General features: G+C 38.8%; 1 protein-coding gene across 3 annotated transcripts in view; it reads right to left on the bottom strand.

Moving 5' to 3' along the window:
• slc2a9l2 (solute carrier family 2 member 9, like 2) overlaps positions 1–25774 on the bottom strand; it is a 133142-nt gene that overhangs the window by 66597 nt on the left and 40771 nt on the right. For all 3 annotated transcript variants that reach the window (XM_042495739.2, XM_088086366.1, XM_088086371.1), the window contains 4 exons: positions 24621–24781; positions 21588–21712; positions 20041–20186; positions 5042–5174 (listed from right to left, as the gene is read on the bottom strand). In XM_042495739.2, coding sequence (XP_042351673.2) covers positions 5042–5174; positions 20041–20186; positions 21588–21712; positions 24621–24781 — 565 coding nt within the window. The remainder of the gene's footprint in view (positions 1–5041; positions 5175–20040; positions 20187–21587; positions 21713–24620; positions 24782–25774) is intronic.

Raw genomic sequence — 25774 nt, 5'->3', positions numbered from 1 at the left:
TTTAGCTGACTGTCATCAGAAGGTGGAAGGGATGATAGATGTTGTGACAACTCTGCCTGACAGCTGCCAAGCAGCAAACTATTGTTTGAGACCAACAAACATACTTGATAATGTGGAAATGTTACACAACCATAGTTTGCAGAAAAAAACAATGCCATCATTTATTCTGGAGACTGGGTTTTCCATACCCTGCCTCTCAGTGCTGAAACCATGAGTAACTTTTGGCAGGCTAAAATTAAACTTGGCTGTCGAGTTTAAGTGCTTTGCAGTCGCTGTCTGTACTTAGCCAGAGACAATTTGGGAAGACCCTCCACTCCGTTACACAATTGCAAGTAGACGGAGTGTTTCTGTATTCTTTTTCATGGCTGACTTCTTCACGTCAGTGTCAGGAGATGTTATTTTAATGGGACTAATATATTTAATCAATATTTAGTTAAATATATGAATAGGATTGGACTTGGTATCAGCAGATTAAAGGCAGTGAAAACAAGGAATCTCTAAAGCAGCTGTCAATCTTGTCAATCACTACTTGTGAACTGCAGTCAAACTGTCAAACTAGGCAGCGTTGATCAGTGTTGTTTTCAGAAACATTTTAAGTGTGCGGTTTAGCCATAAAATTAGAAAGGTTGCTCTGGCAAGTGCGCAGTGCTTCATATTGGCTCAACTGTTTTCAACACAGCGCCCGGGTCACAAACATAGACAACGCAGTTTCAAGAGTAGTGTCACCAATTAGGAATCAGCCAAAAAGGCCCCTTACTCTGTTTCTGAGTTATAATATCAAAGAATGGCCAAACAAGTGTTTTTGAAGAACATTATTATGTCACAGTTAGGGTGACCTTTGACCATTTTGAATATAAAATGTTATCAATTCATCATTACATTCTATTTGACATTTGCGCAAATTACAAAAATACATTATTAGTAAATGAATTCCTGAGTTATGGCCAGAATTATGTTTGGCAAGGCCATAATAACCTTTGACCGCCATATCTGAATCAGTTCATCTTTGACCCAAAGTTAACGTCTTTGCCAAATCTAAAGAAATTACCTCAAAATATCTTGTTCATGAGAATGACAAATAAGAGGTCGCAATCAGCTTGACATTTTGACCTATGGTCACCAAAATTTAATCAGTTCATTGGTGAGTCCAAGTGCACATTTTTGCCAAATATAAAGAAATTCCCTTTTTGCGTTCTTGAGATATCACATTCATGAGAATGGGACTGACAGATATAGAATAGATTCAATGCCATACTTTACTGCAAGTCAAAGACCAGTAACCTTGGACTTGTGCCTTCAGTCAATCTGACGACAATTATAGAGAGAAAGGTAAAAGAAAGAAGCACATACTGTAATGCATGACGTCTTATTATTGAATTGGTGCATTGAAAGGGTAACACCTTGTGTCAAATCTTTTTTTTGTCCAAACATATATTCATGCCTTGTATTCACTAGTAAACTCAGAGCTGAAAAAGACATAAACTGTACACCCTGGAGTCAAGGCTCCTGAAATTACGCACTGTGTGGCCATCACAATGACAGCCTTTAGTATAGAACCTCTGTAACCTTTAAATGAAGGGCAGCACCACTACAGATATACGACATGACAAGACACAGGATGGGGTGCAAGAGAACATGCTGTTCCTGTCGGACATTGTATGATGGTAATACAACACTACAGGGCCACCCTCAAGATTTGTGTGTGCTGCCAATTCCCCAACCGCAGCGCTGCAACACAAGCCAACAACATGGATATGCAGCGCTGTAGACTCATGTCGGCAAAATGTTCTTTCCCCAACCACTCATGATTTCCTTAAGGAGCTTTTCTCACAACCAGTTATTATCAACATGTGTCTAATTCGCAGAAAAACACCTCAGAGGAACATGTTTTTCAAGCACCTGTTGACACAACTCAAGAGCAGTTAAACAGATTCAGAACTCAGCATCACTTTGAAATCGTTGACATAAAACTTTTGTCATGCCTATAAACTTAACATGTGGTTGATTTATATAATTCTTGTCTTGCTTACTTTACTTTTTCTCAGTTGTGTCAGTCAAGAAGAGAGGAAGAGTGCATTTCCTTGATTCCAATTTGCTGAACAGACTCAAAGTTTAATTATTTATTTGGCGAGGGCAGCTATAAACAAGGACAGATGGCAAAACGAGAAAGAGTGAGCTCAAAATTAAAGTGCTCCATCAAAAGAGGTGTGAGCACCATCCTTGAATCCCAAACACTTTAACATAAAGTCTGAAGACAAACTGCATCCCACAAAGTTAGAAAGTTCAACATAAATCATAAAAACCATTAATAAGCAACAGGGCTCAACCCAAATATTCAGCTATTCTGAGTATTCGTTAATCGGCTAGGTGTTTGGTTTTCATTTAAGGTATTCATATTTTTTTTCTCGCAGTGGACAAATGCCATTTCAGTCTTTGTGATACTGCTGCTGCACCTGTCACACAAACAGTGACAGGAATGATCATTTTACACCATGGTTATTCACAGGTTATATAGACTGAGTCGAGCCATATCTGTGTCGGTGTGAGCAGCAGCGAAACGCAAACATATGCAGCACATAACAGGAGAATTTCAATATCTTCCATTAAATGAGGACACTTATCCTTTCAGATGCACAACAAAATTTAGTAGAATAATTTAGAGCACTGGACACAGATTGTTGTACTGATAACTGTCGGAGTTTTTTTTTTAATTTTATAAACTACAAAGTGTCAAAAAGCTGTCAAGCAGTCGGAGGCTCACTGGGCTCTTTCTCACTTAACACTGAAGCTCCATGGCACACGGTCTCTTCTCCACACCTGACGGTGAAGTTCTTGGGCGCAAGGTGTCGGCATGATGTCTATCATCTAACCACCGCCACCCCCACCCTGAACCCCGCTGTTGATTAATACTGATTATTCGGGACAGGCCTGACAAGCAAACACAATGTGCATGGTAAGTTAAAAAATAGGTATGGACTGCTTGTTCTGAGGAAATTTGAGGTGATTTGAAGTAATGAAAACACACATAAATAAGTATTTTATACCTTTTCTGCCAACAGATGCTCCTAAATCCTACACAATGGCCGTTTAATATATGGTTATAACAACAGCCAATTTGATGAGCTTCAAGGGGTCTTGCTCTCTAGATGGCTTTTCATCATAATCGTTACCAAATCAGCTTCTGCTTTGACCACAAAGTTTGTTTTTTCTCAGACATCCAAACTTATTTTAGGCCTAGTCCACATGTACAGGGATATCTTTTGAAACATAGCTTTTTCTATTCATATTGACCTTTAGTCCAAACAGAAACTGTGTTTTAGGTCACTTAAAATTGGCCTTTGTTTAAGCTCAGTCCACAGTGAAGATGGTCAGGACACTTTTAGACAGGGAAAACAGCTTTGGGATTTTTTTCAGGCTGGCAAACATCTTCTTCTTTCTCACTGCTTGTTTGCCAACATTTTTTTCATTTGGATGCAGATTTTTTTTCAAACAGTGCTTAAGTGGTCAGGATTTTTTTTTAGAAAATTAAGCAAGAAAAACACTGTCTCAAAAAATACCCATGTAGGTGAGAACTAGACCTTGATCATGTGTAAGTTCAAAGGGACCTGCACACCCATTAACCCGCACTGCTGATTATAGATTAATTATTCTCCTCTCAACACTGTGTGGGCATATAATAATTATGCATGACACATTTCATGCACCGGTTAGTATGGGACAAATGTAATACTCTTACTGATGGGATCTGGTGACCTCATAAATCTCAGCAGAGCCTCATCCAGCCTCAACCTGAGTGAGGTCTAATCAATCAGAACAACTCCTAACACCTTTGTAGCTCTGCCGAGCCTTTCATCATCTCGGACAGAGTAAGCTCCACTTATACTGTAAAGCTGCAACATTAAACTGTAATTTAAACTACTGCAACAGCCACTGAATATAATGCAACATTTTAAATGACAGTAATCAAATGAAATTTTGTGTTTTACACTTTGTATGTGAGGACAACATTTTTGTTTAAGGCTAAGAACTCAGGAAGTCAGTTTTGCATTACAAAGAACACAAGCAACAAACCCTTCAGAGAGTCCCATCTATAATGTATGGACATGGACATCAAAGAGTTCAACCCACCCCAGAGACTAAACAGATCAAAGTCATATCTGACCTCACATTTTTACACATGCTCCATTTACACATGCAGCTTGAGCTAAACCTTTACAACCCCATGCTGTTCCTTCTGTCACGGCATTTTAACATTTAAAAAGATCAAACATTACAGTAGTTACTACGAGTTGAGAGCTCAGTGTGTCCCTAGCTTTACTGGGTTTGTTTGTTTTTTCGTTTTGTTTTTGTTTAGTTTAAGTCTGCTTAAAGAAGAAATAGTAATGTGTAACATGTTTTGACCTCAGTTAGGAACAAGAAATTGTAACACCAGTCATTCAGTGCTGACTGCAGTGATAAATAACAGCGAACTGAAATGTTAAAAGGTTTTATGAAGACAGAGCCTGTGGGACGGATTATAGCTTCGGCTCAGTTTTTGCGACAGAGTTTTCAGGACTACGTACAAAGCACTGTAATCCTAAATCCTACGAAGAATGATTTCAATGTCCACATGGGCATCTAAATGTTATTTTAAGAAAGACTTGAAATACTTTAAACCTATCCTGTAAAAGTTTTACCCACGAAACACTGTTGTGAATGCTGAGCCAAGGCCATCATAAAATACTGTAAAAGCCACAAATCTCAGCAATGGGAGGTAATCAATAAGTGTGCAGTCTTGTTAAACAACTCTATCAGTCCCCTGAATATAATATTGTAATATGTGCAATGGTACCTTGACACTCGCCCCCCTGTTGAATCATTTTGTCGGGCTCCAGATGTGTGTGGATGTGATTGGTGTACAGACCAGAAACTTGCTCTTGAAACATTACTAGCACAAATGTATTTGAGGCATGAAAGCCTCCAGTGTGGCAGCCTGTGTGCATTCAGCAGACGTACTTGAGTGGGAGGGATGGTATATTTGTTTCTGTGGTCCATACAATACCTCTTTCTGCTCCAGCCTCGTCCCTCCTCTCTATCAGCAGGTAGCGAGGACTCTCTGGGAGGAAGGGCAGCACGCACAGCTGCAGCATTGCTGGCAAAGCCAGGAAGGTGAACAGGTAGTTCCACCTGGATTCCTGCAGCCAGAACATCCACATAAAAACTGCATCAACGCTTTAGAAACAAGTAGATTACATAAAAACCATACCTTAAAAAAGTTAGACAAAACTGATGCTCCATGGACTAAGTAATGGACATCATACTCTCATTAAGAAATCCTGCAAACAATGAAAGTTGTCATTCAAATGAGCTCTATGCAAAATTCAGAGCTTATGCTTATTAGACTATAAATTAAAGCATTGCTTTGAATGTGAACGCTTTTAAGACTTATGGTATTTAGGTGATGCATTTCTTCATGCATATGTTTCCTTGAATTAACAAATATTGAAACGTCTCTATAAGTTACAGGCTGCAATTAGACAGCGACAGTGTTGAGCTGTGCTCTGGTAAAATAACAGCATTACCGAGAAGATGGATCATACAATAAAAAAGGTGTAGGTGTAGTTTCAGTCCCCCCCCCCCCCATATCCCAACAAACAAAAATAAAAAATCATAATATGCTTGCTTGGTAACTCTCACTATTGTCACCACCATAGATTACACCAAGGGGTCGTATTTGAGATCTACCTCTCTCCTGTCTCTTAGGTGACTTCGGTCAAGGACTTTCCTGTCTCAATACATGTGATAAAATTGAGCTGGCTGTTTTTCCAGTCAATGCCATGATGGGTGAAGTTCAAAATGTTCATCTGATTATGAGGCCAATACAGTGAGATACAAACATCTTCAAATTCTGTAAATGCAAGAAACCAGTGTCTTTTGTGTCCGTATTATAATGGAGTGAATATTGACTGCAGAGAAGACAAATAGGCAAACACGAGTGCATTCATAGGCATGCTGTTTTTCATCTAGCTCATCTTGCTTCTAATACACAGCAATTTCTTTACAAAATGCCTCAGAGGTTGAGTATTTATCAACCCCTGCTAGATTTATAGAAACTGCTATTAAACATGGTCTTTATGATGATGATTTATTTCCACAACAGCAGCAAAAAATGTTGAAAAATGCATATCTTATCCGACTTAAAATATTCCTTGAATGCATGACTCAGTGTCAAGAATCTGACAAACAGTGGAGACATCATCCTCCTGGGCTTATCATTATAACTGAGAGGAGTGTGAGGACCAGTTGGTGTTGATGAAGGTCATCATCATCTCACATCACAAAGGATGTCTGACTTTTCCATGGCAGAAACACACAGACATGTGCATAACTCATACAGAGCATTGCCCTTATGAAAGATGACAGGACACTCAGCCCCATCTACTTGGCAGATCTACACTTCATGATCTCGCTTGAGCAAACGGGAGGGAGACATTTGTAGTTATGCAGAGACTGTGGAAAAAAGGTGCCCTTTAGAGAGAAAATGTCAAGTCTCAACTTATAAGACCTCTGTTGGGGATTTAGTTGCCTAACCTTTACTTGGTAAAAAAAAAAAATCTTACCAGACTGTAAAACTTTTTAAAAAAATGTAATTAACTTTTCCTTGACAATTTTAATGTATTCAGCCTGAGCTGTAAATTAACTGCACACTCACATGTTACGGTCTGCAGAACTTGTCCACCAAAATGTCGTTACACTTTAAAGGGCAAGTTACACCCAAAACTTAAAATTTTTTTCTCTTAGCTGTAGTGCTGTTTATAAATCTGGACTGTTACGGTGTGAGTTGCTGAGTGTGGGAGGTATCTGCCGTAGAGATGTCTGTGTTCTCTCGAATATATATCTCCAACACTTACTACAGGTTAGAGGAAAAATATATTTAGGGGGATGAACAGGCCCTTTAAAGAGCATTATATGTGAAATACTGTGGGGAACTGAGTTAGATGTGACATCTGGACTCGATCAGGTGCACTGAAATAGTGCAAGATGATCGAGCAGATGAAAAGTTAAGATTGAAGAAAAGTCAATGTCAAGCATTGATCAACTGCAGAGAGGCAACCTATCCCATAAAACATGTAAGGAAAAATAAAGAAGAGGCCTGATCAGAGAATAACCCATAATTGCATTAATGGGAGATCCTAACCTCAGTCTAACACTTCCTATGTGTCCCCAGCATTTAAGAGCATCAACCCCATAAAGGCACAGGAAAGTTTCACCTTCCTCAAAAGTCTCGATGCCAGGGAAACGGTTCGCTCTGGAAAGTTGCAGTTTGGCCTTTGTGAGGACACTGGACGGGCAGCTCAGTTACGCTCGTGCAGTGGCTGGCCTCGGTCGATTTGAACTTTGCAAACTCGGCTTGAATTTGATTCGTCCATCTCTCTCTCTCCATGAACAGCTGGATCATCTTCTGACACCTCATGTGGCTGAGATGAGATCATGATGACAGCTTATCAGGCATCGTCTCATTCGAATTCTCTCTTTGTCTCACAGTCTCTCTCGTGCAAAGTCCTCTGGTTCTAAATCGTCATTAAAAACACGTGCAGCACGGGCTGTTTCCAAAGTTCTTTCTTTCAAGGTAGATAAACAGCAGCTCAGAGCATCTCAGGGCTGCAGCACAAGCAGGGGTCCCTGAGGGGGGAAAGAGGCAAAAAGCCCAAAGTCCAAAAGCGCAAAACCCCAAAAAGCCAAAAAGAGCCAAAAGCTGAATTAGCTGAAAAATGCTCAAACGTTTCAAAGAGCTAAGGAAACCTGGATGTTAATCTTGGTGTTTACCACAACAACTGACCACTTTCACATTACAAATGTAATTTAATCCATTGCTGATGAAATAAAAATATTGACATGAGCATCTTAAAATTTTAAATGTTATTTAAAAAGAAAAAAATGAATGTATCGATTTTATTAACTACTTAAATACTTAAATTAAGACAAAAATCCATGACCTGTTTTCTGATTAAAAACTTCTAAGCCAGCAGTTAAATATGCACAAAATAAAATGGTTTTTTTTGATAGCCATAGAATGTGCTACATAATGTCCGCAATTGTACTGCTTGTACATACAGTACAGTATACATTACAAACAGCACAATTGTGCATGCATTTAGAGGAATGCACTCCTACAATCTGGAGAGAATATTATTTTCGTATTCTATTGATCTCTAAAATATGTCAATATTTTAACATATAACAATCAATTTCTTAGTTAAATTGGTAAAAATCTGGAAAAAGTAAAAAATTGTTTGAGTTGTGGTAGCTCACTAAGGAATGTGTCATGAGTGTGTAAGCTGAAAAGAACTCCTTAATACTTTCAATAAGAAAATATGTTACATATAACAATAACTAAAAATGAGAAGGGAGAAGAAGAAGAGGAATCAAATTGAGTAAACCAGTCAGTTATCTTGTGCACTGCTGCTAAAGTTTTGAGCTCAGTTATCTGTCTCAGTAAGGCCTTTCAGAGATGTTTCTTGGAATAGGAAAAAAATGTAAGATGAAGACATTTTTGCCTCTGACTGATAAAACAGGCTTGGTACAAGTCCAACTCTTCTCTATGATCCTCTGTACTCTAAATCCTGGGTGAGCTGTGTAAATGTGAGAGGCATGCTGCACTATAGGCATGCTGTCTTAACCCAGCTGGAGATGAGAGTAGGCGCTTAGATTAGACCTCCCGGAGGCTGCTGTGACACAAAAAGAATTGAATTCATGTTCAACAGCATTGATTCCTGTGGTCTGTATTATATGCATCTCAAAATAAATCAATTTTTTACCCAACCTAACCCTATTTTATGGTTGCTGATGCTGACTATACCCACAAACTGATTATATCTGCTAACAGGCATGCCCCCTGCCAAAAAAACGAAAAAAGTGCAGCCAGTAGAGCGCAGATCTCTGCCAGGCAGCCGCTTTAGCTGACTGCGGCAGCTCTAGACAACTCCAACACAAGAGCTGCAGCTTGTTTGAGAGGCATCTCTGAAAAATATACACTTCTTCCATTTTTGACAAAGCAGATCAAGTTCTGCGCCCAACAGACACTGTATGTGAAATATAAAGGTGTTGTTTTTTATAAGAATAAATTAATTTTCAATGATTAAAAAACACAAGTCTTCAGTCGATGTCATTCTGAACTGGACTTGGAACAGTATTAGCTTTTTTCTAAGGCTAAAGCAAAACAACATAGAAAACATTAAGCATAAACACAATTAAAACAGACAAATCTTAAAAAGCACTATATGCACAACAAATTTACTCACTTATGGTAGAAGAACAAGTATCGAACAGCTAAATAAACAAAATCTGCCAGTGTATGAAAAGAGGCAGGCAAAATCTTAGCTTCTGAAATGCTCCCTGTGTAGTATGACACCGTGCGGAAGACAGAACAAAAACCAGGCAGTACGGCTGCACCCACTGATTTGTAACCACCGGCTCTCTCACAGTTAATATTATGGTGAAGATAATGAAAACTGGGCTTAATTAACCTTGTGATGTGCCCAACTGAACTGGATCATAACACATCAGGTATGGAATTAATCTACATATGCTCCAGTTCAAAATGAGACCAAACTTTTTTATGGAAATTTTTGAGCCACAACGAAGACCAAAATGTGGCCTGATGCAGACTATAAGGCTTGATGTTTTAGCTGAGCTAATATCTACTGGCCAGTTAAAAGATATGAGAAGTCAGCAGCCAGGGACAGTCTTAAACAGTCAATAAAAGAACTTTTTAAACAACTGCCATAAATGTGCACATAAATTATTATGCTGCTGGGTCCAGGAGTATACAATATTAGCTGCCTACAGATAGATACACACACTCACAAGCAAAGACATGATACACTATGGGCTTACGCCTAGTGAAGATTTAAAAGAAAAAAAAAGTTGACTGAATGCTTTAACAACAATGATTTACAGCATTAAGCTGTAAAATATATGAAGGACACTGCCAGGAGGTGGTGTGTCCACAGTCCATTACTTACATACAATGCCTAATAATCCGGCTGGACTTGTCTGCTTCTCACACAGATACACACATTGTCAGCCCTGTTTACGGTATGAACTAAATGCACTCCTTATGGCATCTATCAGTGGCTGTTTTTAACTGGGGCGGGAAGCCTGTGTCCCCCTCCTGGGCCCTGATGTCGTCATCCTACTGATAAAATAAATCACAGCTCAGAAAGCCGTGCTTTGACCTGCAGTGATACTTGTTCACAGTAAACTAAACAAAGCAGACAAATGGTTTATTCACAAGCTTTTCACTTCTTCCTTTCAGTCATCTCCTTTGAGAATTCATGACATGGAAACATCTTTTTTTTTCATCTTAATGTGAGAGGAACGAAACAGAAGAGAATGTGCACTTCCTGGAGCTCCAGCTGCTGCTGCAGAAAGACTACCACAAAGCCAGTGAGGGGGTTGGTGTGAACAGGTAACCTCTCAGATAGAGGTAATGGAAATGTCAGGTGGCCCAAGTCTGAGATGTATCCTATTATATAAGCCAGTATTACCTACACTGTGTCAAACTTAACAATTATATCTTGCCAGACTATTCCCCTGTGGCTAATAAACCTGCTCTGTACGAATGTTTGGTACAGGAAGCAGCAATTAATCACAAATCTTTCTTTCCACAGAGGGCGGTGAGATTTTATTGGCTGTCAATCACTGTTAGCTGGTTAAAGACTAATGCGTAACGGATTACAAGGTGCATCACAGGAAAAAACCTAGAGATTACCTGATATTTATGTTAAATGTTCTGTTATCCTGAGGGAGCAATTAAGTGGTTAGTAAGGTATAAATAACTTTTTTTCTCAATAAATCCAGTGATGCATGTGGCATGCCAAATGATCTGAAGTATAAAATGGCATCTGCACAGATAGCATTCTGCTTGTCCCTTATTTTGTCTCTAGTCATCATTACTCCGTAGTCTGCCTATTACCATTCTCTAGATTTATTCTATGTCTGTCAAAGGCTAAATACAACACCCCTTCCACATTCAATTCTCACAAAATGAAAATCTTATTGGTAAATACCTCGCATCACAGGAATCTACACCTTTGGAATACGGGCCGAGATCTGCCTGGATCAGAAGAAAAGCCATCTTTCTGCCTGTGGCTGTTTGCAATGAATGTCACCTCTGATATAAGCCTATTTTTCTCATGACATCTGTCACAAAAGCAAACCGACAAATTGGCCCTTGCGGGTGTTTGCTGTCCCGTTCTTAAATTATTAAAGCAGCGCCCCTTATAGTTTGGGGACATGGTATTCCACATCGATTCACTCCCTACGGGAGGGTCAATAACTTGCTCCAAGTGGCGATAATTTATATTTTTAAAGACACACTGTATCAAATAATGATGTTACAATAGCTGTGTTTCCATTAAATTGTCAAGCAAATTTTAAGCCAACTTTTGAACTAAAGAGATGCAAATTAGACACATTTCCATCAACTGTTTGGGAGCGCATAAAATAGGCTCTGCAAAGCAAAGTTTCCTTAGAAGTTGGCAATATGGCTAAGGCTTTATGCTTTATGTTTAATTCATAAGTAGAAAAGTAGAGGTTGGGCACTGGGAACAAAACAAGCCACCTTGGACATCTCACCCAACTACAAGAAAAAAAACAAAGAGAGGTCTTCAGGAATTTCTTTCAATTGGGCAAGTTGCGACTCTTCACTTATGTCACCCTAGTTCTGCTGGTTGTTCCTGCTGTGTGGATGTACCAAATACTGTGTACTGCAAAGGCTCGCTTATGGGTGAAATTTTTTATTGATTTGTTCCGTTCCACCATTTTTTAAAAGTCTCTGTCGCCTGCTACAGTCATATCTCGCTTGAGTACACTGCCCCCACTATCTCCAGTGGTACTGCTGCATCCTGTCCATATCTGTAAGCTTTCGGAAAATATGCACAAATATGTACGAAATGAAGACTACAGACTGCAGACTACAGACAGAAGGTTCGGCCCGTGTCCATATATAAATCTAACATTGAGCATAAATGGGCCCTAAAATTTCAGAGAGCTGAAAGCATACACAAGCAGTACACACACATTACCTAATTTCAAAGTAATTACGGATACTGCATTACTCTAGTGTCTGATACCCAGTGTCGCAGCCATCTAAAATGCATTGCACTACATTGACCATCCTCACATATAACAATCCATCGATTTTTGTTGTCCATTTACACAACCCTGTGAAGCCAAAGGCAGGTGTGATGGATGATATAGAGTAGTCTGTAGATAAAGGCCTATTAAGGCGGCTGAGTGTAACCTTACTGGTGTAAACTGCGTATGAGGCATGCTGATGAGTTCAGCGTCTCAGTGGAGTTCGGTGACAGACTGGCTAAAAGCCTACTCTCGCTGTTATGCCGAAACAAACATGTTTTCCTACTGGGAGAAGGTCAGCGGCTACGCATCAAGGTTAGAGTAATTATCATTTGTCAAAACTTATCACCATTTTGCACCACACAAAGTGACAACTTGGACCAGCTCCCATTAACAGAAGCCTCCGCTGAGAGGGAACCTGTTTGAGTCTCGTAACCAAAGTCTTGCAAAGACCATGGTGGCATTATCATCGGATATGTCATCGATGTCTGTGATGCTCGCGCTCAAATAACAAGGAAACAGGTGGCCCTGAAGGGTATGACAGAGGTGACAAGAATACATAACAATGACTGCATTGAGACTCCATATGATATTTATAAAGGTGGGGGTCTGCAGGTCGAAATAATGGATGGGATAAACCAACAGTTATAAATTAAAAATGAGTACTACTTCGCGGGTAGCTTGGACACTATGCCCGTGTGTAAATGTCAGCATTAAGTGACTGAGAAAGAAAACAAGAGCTAAGAACTCCTCTGAAAATACAACCCAGAATGGGGGGATTTCAAACAGTATTGATTTTCCTTCACTTTACTTGAAACTCAACCCATTAATTTGGAGAGGAAAAAATTTGGTTTGGAAATATTTTACCTTCTGCTTTTTAAGGTCAGGCATCAAATTCAGCAGCTTAAAAAGTGGCAGTCACATTTAATCCAAAGCAAGAAACATGGCATAGAATTGCATATTTTTAAATTAAATTAGATACAAAGAATAATTGTGGAAGATATGTGAAAAGCAAATAGAAAAGAGATAAATTACAACAATCCTCAAGCCCTTATGGAATATGGGCAAAAGCAATAATATAAAAATTATGTAAAAAGGAGCTTCACCCAAAAATAACAGGCTTAGAGGTGTGTTTGCTGCTCTTAAGTCATAACTGGAATGAAAACAAACTCACAGCGGGAAATGTGCAATACTGTTGTGAATATACGTTACGGTACAAAGAATAAGCTGAAAGCAAAAAAGGATGAGGATGAAGCCTATTTGTCTGTGGCTTTGAAGTATGTTATCATATGCAAAAAAAATGCGCAGACCGATCCAGATGCTGCACAGTCCCTTGCCATCTTGTCTCAGTGGGTGTGCAGAAACAGTTGTTGCAGTGGTTATTGGACAAAGCAGTCACACAGTTCACGCCAAGGAAAACAGATGACTTCAAAGGTAATTTATCTTCTTAAACCCAGTGGGTTTTATTAGCAATAAGTGTGTCAATTTAATGTCTGGCATTTTTATAACAAAATGCTCATGGAAACACTGTGTTAGTGTTCCACTATTTACGTCATAAGCGAGATAGGGTTTCAGAGTTTTCCAAACTGACTGACACTACCAAAAACTTCAATAATTTTTTTCTATGACATTCGTCAGAGCTGGGGAGCAGCTCAGACTCGCTGCGATAACATCTGCAGGCACCCTGGCCTCTGCGAGAGACCGGCAGCTGTTGGTGAAGCTTGAGTAACAATTGAAGTTCCTCAAACGCATTGTCACCACCACCCGGAGACCAGAAATTGTTGTCCTGTCTGAATCGACCAAATAAACAGGTCTGTGGAGCTAACGGTCTCCTGGGTAGACCCCCTGGAAGCGGCATTTGAAAAGAAGCTCACCATTAGGGACTGGTCAGTGTTTGTTAACAAGCCAGATGGAGAGCAAAGAGTCTTCCAGGCGAGGCTGGACGCTTGGGCTTTTCAGCCCAATCTCTGACCAGAGCCTTCAGTTCATTGGGCACCGAAGGAGAGGGGGAGGGAGGAGCCATCAGCAACACCAACAGAGCAGCAAAGAACGCCTCAAGATGGCTTTGGCTCCAGAGAGGAGAACTATGGGGGGCAAATTAGCTCCCTAGCCATCTGGACACAAGCTGGTGTCTAATGAGGGTGTATGATGTTGAAAGACCTGAAAAAAACCTAATGATTTCATCAACATCACTGAATGTGTGTACATAAGCATCAATACATTTTGCACAGCTCATATATTTTTATTTGATTTGTCACACAATCCACAACTCAAAGCATCATTTGACTCGCCTCGTTTCCTTTTCTTTATGGTTCTTTTAGTGGTTTTAAGACTTGCACTTCCTTGGCCTTTATGAGACTTACATGTGGTATTTCTACCATTGTGATAACAAAAACATGTTAACCTGTGTAATATTTACTAGATCTACAACAATACAAGCCACGCGTCTAATCATCTACCTTTCAATGGAAATTAAACTGATTTTATCATTTATTTTTTATCCTAAATATCTTGAAAATGGGGGCAATTAAAAGCCCTCTGAACTCCTCAACCTACTGACTTCAGGCTTCAGCAATTTTATCAAGTATTCATAATTTTATTATGTTTATTTATTTTATTGTCGGTTTGGTACCCAGTGTCTTCAGCTTGACAGGGATTATGTGCTTCAAAACAGTTTACCTGTATTAAAAACTTAAGTACTAACCAGCCACTATTGCCCGTTTTTTGTGTTTCTTAACACTTAAAAGCAGAAAAGCAATCAATCTCCCACCACAATGCAGATCTGTTTCATAACAAATACTTTCGTCATAACTCTGAAGAACAGCAACAGCCATGAGAGTTCACCCTCTGACAATGAGTCACATTTCCACAGATCACAACCCTCATACTTTCTGAACAGAGGCATCTGCCAAAAGATAGAAGTGCATGCTTTGGATTTAGGAAAGCACTTTGTAGGAAATACATTCAGTCATCAATTTTTAATACAGTGCCAAAAGTAAGCAGTTAGCTAAAGTCAAAAGAACATGCCAGAAGTGGAGTGCCTCATATCATTGGCTTTCTGTTCACATTGCACAACTGAATTTGGCTTTTAAAGCATAAATGCCTCAGGCTAATGTCTGTTTTTATTCCTAAAAGATAAACTGAAAACCAAGCATATGAATAATCAAGTGTGATGAATACTGGCTCCCCGTCATGAAAATGTGTCAGGCCGAGTCTAAATTGCTAAACCTGTGGCCATTAAGGTGAGAAGGGGAAGTGGATAACACTTCCTCCAGGGTAAACAAGGTGTGATTGAAAATTCCTGTTGCCATCTTATTGAAACGAGGGACAGATAGAACCAATCAAATACTGCGCAGGTTAAAAACGTGACTTTAATACTCAAGTGGCTGAGGAGGACACGAATGAGTCATTTAGCCAGAAATAAAGTGATAGGAAATCATTAAGTGCGGAGGAGGAGTGTGACCGCTTTTTTTCTTTCCAGTACGAGCTCACACGTAGATGTCAATTCCTCATGACTATAGCTGTAGAGATTAAGAAGTCAACCACACATCCACCCTGAGGCTTCATCAGCTCTACTGACAAATGAAAAGGTTTGTTGCATTTAAACCTAATCACACACTGATGTCACATGAGAGGCTGCAAGTTTGTTAAGATCACATGGCAGATGTGAGAGTTACAACAATTAAGCTGCAAATTGAGGTGAAACCGAGGTGAGTTCAGAGTGGCATTGTAGGAAGCTGATCAGCGATTAAGGACACGTAAGCCATCCCAGGTTGTATCACAGAAATGCAAACGAACCGTCGCTATACGGGAAGTTGTCAGCAGCATTCGATAGCATCAAAATGCCAGAAGAACACAGGGAGGAGGCGCACAAGCCAGCAAACATTACAGGCTCTGAAATCCCCAAATAAACAGACTGAATACCTGGGTCAGTTTTAATCAACAGATAATATATTTAGTTTTTTTATCTCGGTCCTTTCCTTGGTTGGTCCTGTCACTCTAGGAACTTTTAAGTTTCCCATTTGTATTTTGACATTTTTCTTAAATTATCAAGTGTGATCCAAAGAAGATTTATAAAATCTGATAGCCTGTGTAGATATTTGACCCTTTACTACAGAGGCTTTTCCAAAAAGGATTAGGATTAGAAAGTCTCCTGAAATTACTTTCTAAATCGATTGTATAATTTTCATTAGAATGCAGTATCAGTATTTTTAACATGATCCCAAAATAAGTGCTACAATTGCGTGGCAGATGCAAGATTGATTCCTCATAATCTTTACAAAGTCTGCACAAGCTGGTCTGTTTAAGGCCTCGGATATGCAGCATATTTTGCCGTTGTCAAGAATTTGTTTATCTGGGTTCATATTATATGTATGGAGATATCTAAGGTTGAATTGTGGATTATGAAAGTCACAATTGTACTATAAGAATCAATTAAGTCACATATGAACCAAAAAAAAAGTTTTTATTTAATGTTTTACCATTAAACTGTAATCTTTTATGAATCTTTTTTATCTTTTATGAGAATACTGATACCACTACTTGGTTATAGGGTTTTTAGTATATACACACATTCTGAGAAATTATACTTTTTAGTACTGATTCAAAATCAGAAACTTTTCATTGCACATAAAGAAAAAGCCATTTTTTTTAAAATGGGGTGGAAACTTCTAAAATTGGTGATGTTGATTATGGCATGATTTTGACAGATATTAAAGAATTATTTAAACCTTTCAAGCTTAAGTGTTTCAGACTTCATACCTTAAATGTAGTGAATAAGAATGAAGTTTTTATTTTGTGTGGTTGATTACTCCATCCAAATTGCTCTTTTACTCTCCTCCGTTCTTATGGCAGAATGGATTAGGACATTAACATATGATAATGTTATGTGTATCAGATGTAATCTCTGGCATTTACTTTTATTCAACTTCTGCAGGATGCTTATTCCCAGTGTTCCTACTGGTCCATTTATTAGTCTGAAAGACAATGAGTGTGTTGACTAAAATGTGTTTTAGACTTTCTGTAAATCTGTACACTTATGCTTTTATCATGATTTGGTTTCAGTCGTAGTACCTGGTACAATCTTCAGTTAAGGCTATGTGTTAATGTAAGAAATGCATCATTAGCATACATTTTACATTTGATTATTTGTTATTAATTAATTAAAGGTCCCTTTATGTTACTGTTGTTTTATACTTTGCAACCTCATATCTCTATAACTAAAATAAAAAAGTACAGAGATAGGAGACAGCCTGGTTGCTGATTCCTTTGCTTAAATACATTGTTTACAAAAAAATCCCCATTATTTTACATTTTGAGATATTTTAAGTTTTTGTCCAATTCATTATTGATGAGCCAAAATTTAAATAATGCTACATTTGTTCAAGAAATCTGATAGTCATTTATGACAGTCTCCTGCGAAATTTTCAATCAACAGTATACCTTGTTTTAATATTACTTTGTTAAAAATACTTCTCCCTTCAATGAATCCTGAATGGTCTGGATGAATACTTCTAGGTGATCACTTCTTTTATATTATTGGATTTTTGCTTCATAGCATCGTTATGTGATGGGCATACAGTTTTGTTTTTTTTTTTAATTTGTCAAGTCTTTATATTGTCCATTGTGTTCCTGTTTTAAAAAAAGGGAAATCAGCCCTTTGGTGTCACAAAGTCCGCCTTGGTCCCTCCTGAGGACACCACAGCCTCATTTCTTCAGCCCCTTACATTCTCCCTCCATCCCATTTTCCACCTCCCAGTCCCCTATCATTTCAGATCCAGTCACTACCTCCTGTAATAAACCTCTTCCCACCCTTTTCATCACCTGACCTTCCCTGCCGACACACTGACACGTTTCCATTTTCACTCATCAGCCCTGCAGGACACATACCAGCCCCTTTTGTCGGTGCATTACATTGTCAGGGTTATTTATGCCTTTGCTTTCCAGCAATCACTACCTGAACCTGAGCCACTCGTATGTGTGTATGTCTGCCATTTGGTCCTCCTCCCTTTTTAGCTGGTATTCAACTGACGTGACTTCTTAGTAGTTCTCCTTCCATAAATGCACTGTTTAAAACAAGCCAACATTTGAAATTTAATGTTGTAGTAGCAGGTGTGATGAATATTAACTGGTACTGCATTTTGGCCTGTGCTTTTAAGAGCTTTTATTGCCAATCTTTCTCTGTGATCAGTCCTTCACATAAACATTTCCTTCAACTTTTAAATGCAGCTAAATCGTTGAGAAGAAAGAGTCTGTACTGATTTTTAAAAGCAGAGCTGAATGGAAAAAAAGAAAAATATGACTATTCCTCTGATAATATCTTTGGGGGCTGTGAAAACAGTTTTTTTTCTTTATTTTTATAAAGTTTATTAAGTATATCATTTGTATAAAACTTTTGGCTTGATTTTTTTCATGAAGATCTAGTTCTCTACTCTTATGCAAAGAGGTGTTTAACACTTATGTGTTGTATTTGTCATTCATAAGCTTAGATAACTGATCATTTTGTTGTGAAAGTAGATCATCACCAGTTATAACTTGGTGATTTTAATGATCTTTTATTTTTTTTAAAGGGGAGATTAATCTTTGACAAGTATATCTTACCTTCTTACCTTGTAGCTTGTTCATCCTGAAATACCCAAAAGATCTAATGAAATCACTAACATTTTAATAACACCATGGGCTTTTGGATAACTGTTACTCTGTAATCCTCTCCTGTCAACTGTATTATCTAAAACCATATTAAAGTCAGACTTCAGTGCTTAATTTTTGTGCCATGCATTTGTGAAGGCTTTTTTCTTTTGTTTTGTTTTTCAATACTTATATGACTTTAAGGTTTAAGTGAACTTTAAAGCTTGAAATGTCACAGGCCACCATTTAATTAACTTATTTTTTTCATATGACGTTTCGTATGACGTTCTCAGATATGCATTGCAATGTGTCAATCAATGGATAAATAACTATTCCAGTTCATTCATTTTGAGGTCCACCTGAATCAGTCCCTTTTATATTACAGAGAGGAAGAAAACACATCTGGAGAAAATCATATTCCTTTTCCTACTTCTACTTTTCTCTTAGTAGACAAACAACTAGTGTTTCTGCAACAACAGATATCTAGTAATACCACTTATAGACTCAAGGCACAACCAAAGTCATGTCGGGTTCACATTTTTCTGTTAGAACCTCTAAATTCAACGTCTAATCTTTAGTCAATACAAATTTCCTACCAGTAACATTCACAGTGGCTGAATGTTGGAGGCAGAGAGGAAATGTCGTTAGATGCAGCTCAGTGTTTCCCATTAATAACCATAACTACGGCGTGCTGCCATAATTTGTCCCGCCATAGTCTCAATGGAGCTGGACTGTTTAATTAAGAGCAATATTAAAACACTGTTGGGTTATTGATAGCGTAGTAGCAGCAGAGACGTGCAGCAGAACGTCAGGCGCATTAAAAGTGAAACTAAACCGTTCATTCTGCTGAGCCTAAAATTGTCTTTCACTTACAAAAACCTGCAAATGCCTCGTCTCATCTATTGATCTAATCAGCTGTGGACGTATCAACAGATCAATTATCCACTTCAGAGTGACATTCAGCTGCGAAGGAGAGAAAAATAACTACATCTGCTGCGCTGCATTCACGGAGCCACAAAAACGACGAATATTAGAGTAAGACCACAGATTAGCAAAAAAAGAAGAAAAAAAGACCCTGTGGGAAACACTGCAGCTCTTATATGATTGTTAAACCCTGCTGGCTCCAATTTGTTGCCCTAATTTGGATTTTCTGATTCTAGTTTTAAGCGTTTGCATAAAGCTTATCTAAGCTCCATACTTCAAAATGTCTCATTAGAAACTAATAAAAGTATAAAGGTAACATTACAAATAGTACTAAGGTTCCTACAGTCTACAATCTCGAACAACACTGACCTGACCCAGCAGCTCAGGCAGCCCCAGCACTTGTCCTGTGAACACACCTAAGCAGATCAGGATGGAGTTGAACTGGCCAATGGAACCTCGAATATGTCTTGGCGTAATTTCTCCCAGGTACATGGGGAGGGCACTGAGAGCTATGCCTGTCAAAAAAAAAAAAAAAAACATTAAAATCTTGATATGAATAGGACAAAAGGCATATTCATGTGAAATACAATATATAACCCCAAATTAGAGAAATAATACACTGACAGTGGTTGCTACAGCATGTGTGGGTAGAGCTGTGATATCAGGAGAAAGCATCACTCTATGTTTCTTTTATTTTGAAAATATGTTGTTTTTTTATCAACCTCTATTGTTTTTCTATGAAAATATACAAAGAAATAAAAGCCAATATACTAAAGTCCAATCTGGCCAGTTTATTTTACCCAAGTCTGGTGCTCATTCATCCCAAGTCTTAACCGAGTCAGGCAATCTGATGCAGTCCAACTTATTTCTTCTGGTGTGCCAAGTTTGGGCCAATGCTGGGCCAGGTCATTTTGGCTACCTGAGTGATAGGATCCAAAATACAGCAGCAACTTTTGAGAGATGCTGAGCTGTTTTGAACTGTGTAGCAATGTTTTGGTTCCTCACATAGGTGCCCTGTGTATTTTATAAACGGCCTGTTGTGATGGATCATTTCATTCTTAGAGAGCTTTTAGCACAAATCAGCTTCCAAGGTTTACAGACTGTGATTGTGCGCTCAGTGAATAAATACATTTAATTTTAGGGAACACACATTGTTGCTGAGCAGGATTTTATTCCTAAACCTTTAACGTTAACACCTCAGACATACTGTGGACTGTGTGGGTAGCATTTGTTTTCCAAAACAAGGGGTATGTCAGGAGCAAAGTGCTTATCAAACTTGAAAAATAAGTGTGTCTCAATTACACATTCTCAATTTCAAACAGCAGCAGGTTTAAGTCAAGCTGCTGTCTGACAATTTCTGGTAATAACAATTTGATCTCCCGGAAAATTTGTGCCAGCAGGTAACATAACCCACAATCACAGGGATGAATGAGCACTGTTTTTAAGCCCTTCCTCCATGATAGGAGATGTGCACTCAGAAGGACGAGCTAGACCTGTAATCTAAGTCTTACTGATAGTCTGTAGCTCATGGACCATCGGTGCATATAGCTTTGTCAAGCAAAGCACCCTTGATATCTGCCATTTCCCACAGATGTTGATTTGTCCTTGAGGTGCAGTTATACAACAAGCCTGTATTCATTTCTTTTCACTCACTTAGATAAAGTTAGGTTGTCGCTCTCATTTGAAGCTGTAGATGAATTGAGAGGTTTGTTTTTGTTTCTCTGAGGAAGTGTTCAGCATCTCAAATAAATGTGTGTAAATGAGTTTTGGGAACTTTGTATGAGTTACTTGGAACACAAGTGCATCTCTGCTTTGTGTCTCATGTAGCAGTTTGCTCCACACTGACTTTTGTGCATCGCCTGGTGAGTGGTGAATGTAAAAACATATTTCTCCAGCCTGGTAAATGAAACACTTACCAGAGTCCACCCCTATTATGAACCGGCCAACAATGAGCATCTCGAAAGACTTGGCCCTTTCACCAAAGGTCAGCAGCAGAACAGCAGCCACAGCGAAGCAGTTATTCAGCAGCAAGGTTCCTTTTCTAAAGTCAAGAAGACAATATGGGTGTAAAAAGACATCACATATCGGCACAGGCAGAGGCAGACTCAAGCTGTCTGATGGGCAGGGGCAAACAAAAAAAGGGCACCAGCATGCATAAAGTTTTCCAGCATTTAGGGCAGCCTGTATGGCACTGCATTGACTTTTCTAAACTTTAAAGCCACCATCAAGGGCACTTTATCATATTTTATCAACCATGGTTCATTTCCCTCCCACCCCACAGGTCCACCAGGGGGCAATTGTTAAAGGACTACTTAGCCGATTTTCGGCCGACTTTGTATAACAACAGTGTAGGTAATATGTGTAGATGAAGTCTAACCAGTGCCCAGATAGAGTGTGATCAAATGGTAAAACTATGCAGTACTGATTAAATATAAAGCAAGTAAGAAAAAGAAAACAAAAAGGCAAAAGTTGAATGATATAACCCAGAAAAAATCACTTTCCTATTAAAGAAAGCTTTATGCAGGGTTATTTCAACAAGAGGTAATTTATATATTTTTTTATATATATATATATAAATATGAATGGCCTTCAGAGGATGAAGAAAGGGGGTGAGACGTACTACTCTTCAGAGCCAGCAATGCAGAAAAATCAATGTGTATTTTCAAAAGGAGGCTGCTTATGATTGGTTAAGCTTTTAAGTGGCTTTATGTCTGAGGTAAGCAGATTAATGTATGATCAAATCCAAATTATCTTCATATACTTCTAAAGACTGAAAGGTGTTTTATGTTTCAACAGTCCTCAGGTCAGGGCCAAATGAATCATGATGTGGGTGCAATGACATCGTCAGCAAACCTTTCATGTGTGCAATACAGGTTCTGGATCAACTAAAGGCCAGTCTTAATGTTCGCTTCTTCTTCTCCTCACTAGACTTAAAGTAATGGTGCACTCAGGCAGCCCACAATAATACCAAACGTGAGATCCTTAACAGGAGTTTTCAAACATCTCTTGGTGGGGCTGCTAGTGTTTACTGCCAGAAAGTTTCATAGTAGACTGTCTGTGCCATAGGAAGAAACAAAAACTTAAAATAGGGGATATACAACAAGAGAGAACAGAGAAAAAAGGATGTGGAATTTGTTTTTGCTCAGGAAGTAGAAAACCTAAAACTAACAGATTGCACAACATAGTACGTGACGAAACAAATATACTGGGCAAATGTACATAATATTGACTGCCAAGATATAACGAAGTAGATCAGTCAGCTGACGCAATTTCTTAACTGAAATATTTTCCCATTTGTGAAAGGAGTGTGGCCGACTGAAGTTTTTTTTTAATACAGGCTCGTAAACTCCACCCTATCTTGGGCTGAAAACAGCAGCTGCTCCTGAAGAACACACTGACTGTTGCAGGTGGAGAACAAGCAGCAGAACATGCTTCCAAAATCAAACACTGGAAAACTGTAACTTGTTGGAAGAGGAGACCAGACGACTGAACCTGCTCCTGAACAATAATTGCGCCGCCTGCCTGGCTGTGTCGAACACGCTTCACGCTGCTTCCTCCTGTCACAACGAACAAAGAAGTTGGGAGATGCTGGCGGGGAGCATCTTTGCTGCAACCTGGCTGTTGTTTTGAATGCTGAAGACTGACATGACATTTCAGTTTGCACAGCACCATCCTCAAGAAAACTTCAGTGTGTGTCAGGCTGCAAAATATGATGATGGAGGGTGCCAACATCTGAGTAAATAGTAACAGAATCCAACCTGTCAAAAACTTTGTAGCCTCCTGGGACAAAAACTGGGCAGGACAGGACTGTGTTAATATTGTCCCACTGAGAGACATCAAACAGAAGGACTAGTTAAACTACTGGCATGATGTTTGTGGTGGCACACAGGAGTGCCTGTGTGAGACCACAGCTCACAGTATTTCCTGACTGGGAGCAATGGGACTGTCAGAAAGAGAATAAAAAAAAGGTGTATAAAGTATTGAGGCTAAAAAAAGAAAGTGATAACTAAGAGTCTGACAAAAATGGACAGAGACAGCAACCAGCAGCATTGTCTTCTAAGCTCTAAAAGAGGGAAGCACTGAAGTTTCAACCAACCAATGAAACATGCATGTGTTTTATACTGGGATGAAGGTTAATCTAGATCAAGTTTTGCCTCACCACAGGGGCCAATTAGGCCCCTGGACCCCTATTTGCTGAATCATATTTTAGAGTCAGTACAGAAAAGGTAATATATTTATATATATAAATATATATTTTTAGCATATATGTATATTTTTAATTGCTCTTATCTGGTTTTACTGTTAGTGCTACAAGCTGCTGCGATAAATGAATATCTCTATTGCGGATTAATAAAGATTTATCTCTCTCTAATTACCACACAGATATATGAAGATGAACGTGTGAATAGCTTCAAGATGATTTTAAATACAACACAATGTTTCTGCTGCTACATCTGGAGATAAAAAAATGACAGAATAATAACTCACTTATTATCTGCTTCCTGCTGATTGTAAGAAGCTCTGTTATAATGTCAGAGTGAGCAAAGAGTGTCATTACAAATGTAAATAAGTGATTTTACTTGAATGGAGAGTTAAGTAACTATGCCTGTCTATAAATATCTCAGTGCTCCTTATTTCCCATCACTGTATTGTAAATGCAGTATTTTTGTGCATGTCGGGATCCTGTAGAATTTATGAATCAGATGATCACAGTTATCAGTCAGTCTCTTTAGGTTTACGCATCTTGGTCTGATCTTCTAAACTGAAACTGTGCAAGAGTGGTTTAGCATCTACAAGTGAGTGAGAGCTGTGATATCAGGAAACCTGGATTTAACTCAAAGCTGTCTGCTAATTAAATTCTAGGATTCACGTTCCAGGATACAAGTGTTAGAGAAACACTTTCTGTTTGATAACAAAACTTGATTATAATTGCAAGTAAGCCAACTCACCTTCCCAGCACTTTGAGGATTATGGAGACAGACAGCGCTCCAAGAAGACCTCCAATGGCAAATATGGACACTGTGACGGACCAGAGGAGGGTGGCTGTCTCTGCTGGAAGAGGCTCCCCATATCTCTCATTCCATGTCTTATTGTAGAAAGCTTTAATGTACTGCAATACAAAAACATGGAAGAATTTAAATCTTAAAATTAAAAAAAAAAAAAATTTAAATTCTAAATTCATAATGCATGATAAAATAATTCCATTGCATTCCCATTTTTCATTCAACTTTAGAAGCAAAACTTTAGAGGCAAAACCCACCAGTTCAAATGTAATCAAAAGGAAGCTCCTGTGACAACTCAGAAAATAAGTCTGTAAGCTGCCATCATGCAGAACAGAGTGTGGATTGTTTCATACCTAGGTGTAAATACTGTGAACACAAGGCCAATGTGTATTATTGGTGCAAGTTTATGATCCAAACTGATCTACTTTGTAGAACTGTCGTCTAGTTAACTACAGACGTACACTTAGTAAAGTGCAGATCTTCACCAGGTAGCCAAGCCAGCAGCAGACGTTTCACAAACAAAATCTTTAAGTCTATAAAATGGAACAAGCAAAACACTCGAGCACAGAAGGACGGAACAAGACCAGGCTGCAGCCAGAATTGTCCTACTTGGCTCCCTTACAGTCAAGATGGCAAAAAAAAAAACAAACACATACATAACAAAGACATACACTGTCCCATATCACACCTAACTTTAGCGAATCACAACATATCAGGTTTGGAATTAATCAGCAGATGCTCTGGTTCAAAATGAGATCAAACTTTTCTCTGGTTGTTAGTTTTTGAGCCGGCTGGCAGCAAACAGCAAGGCTTGTTGTTCTTAGCCAAGCTGATTTCCGTAAAACTTGTGGCCCCTACCAGCCCATTACGAGAAGTGGGGAGTCAGGAGCCAGTGAAATTATCTTATTCAAAAAAGTTTGGACACTCCTGACAATACATACATACAACCACTATTTCTAAACAGTAACCTCGGAGAGCTAATTAAGCAACTGCAATAACTTAATAGATTGAACGAATGCTACAAAGAGTGAATGAATAAAGTGCCTCAAAGCACTGCTGCTTTGACTGAGTAGCGTCCTTCTGATGGATGAATCATTCAG

Source organism: Plectropomus leopardus, chromosome 2, assembly GCF_026936395.1.
Source record: "Plectropomus leopardus strain MGB_pleo_1.0 chromosome 2, ASM2693639v1, whole genome shotgun sequence".
Lineage (NCBI taxonomy): Eukaryota > Metazoa > Chordata > Actinopteri > Perciformes > Serranidae > Plectropomus > Plectropomus leopardus.
This window is presented reverse-complemented; position numbering and strand designations above follow the sequence as displayed.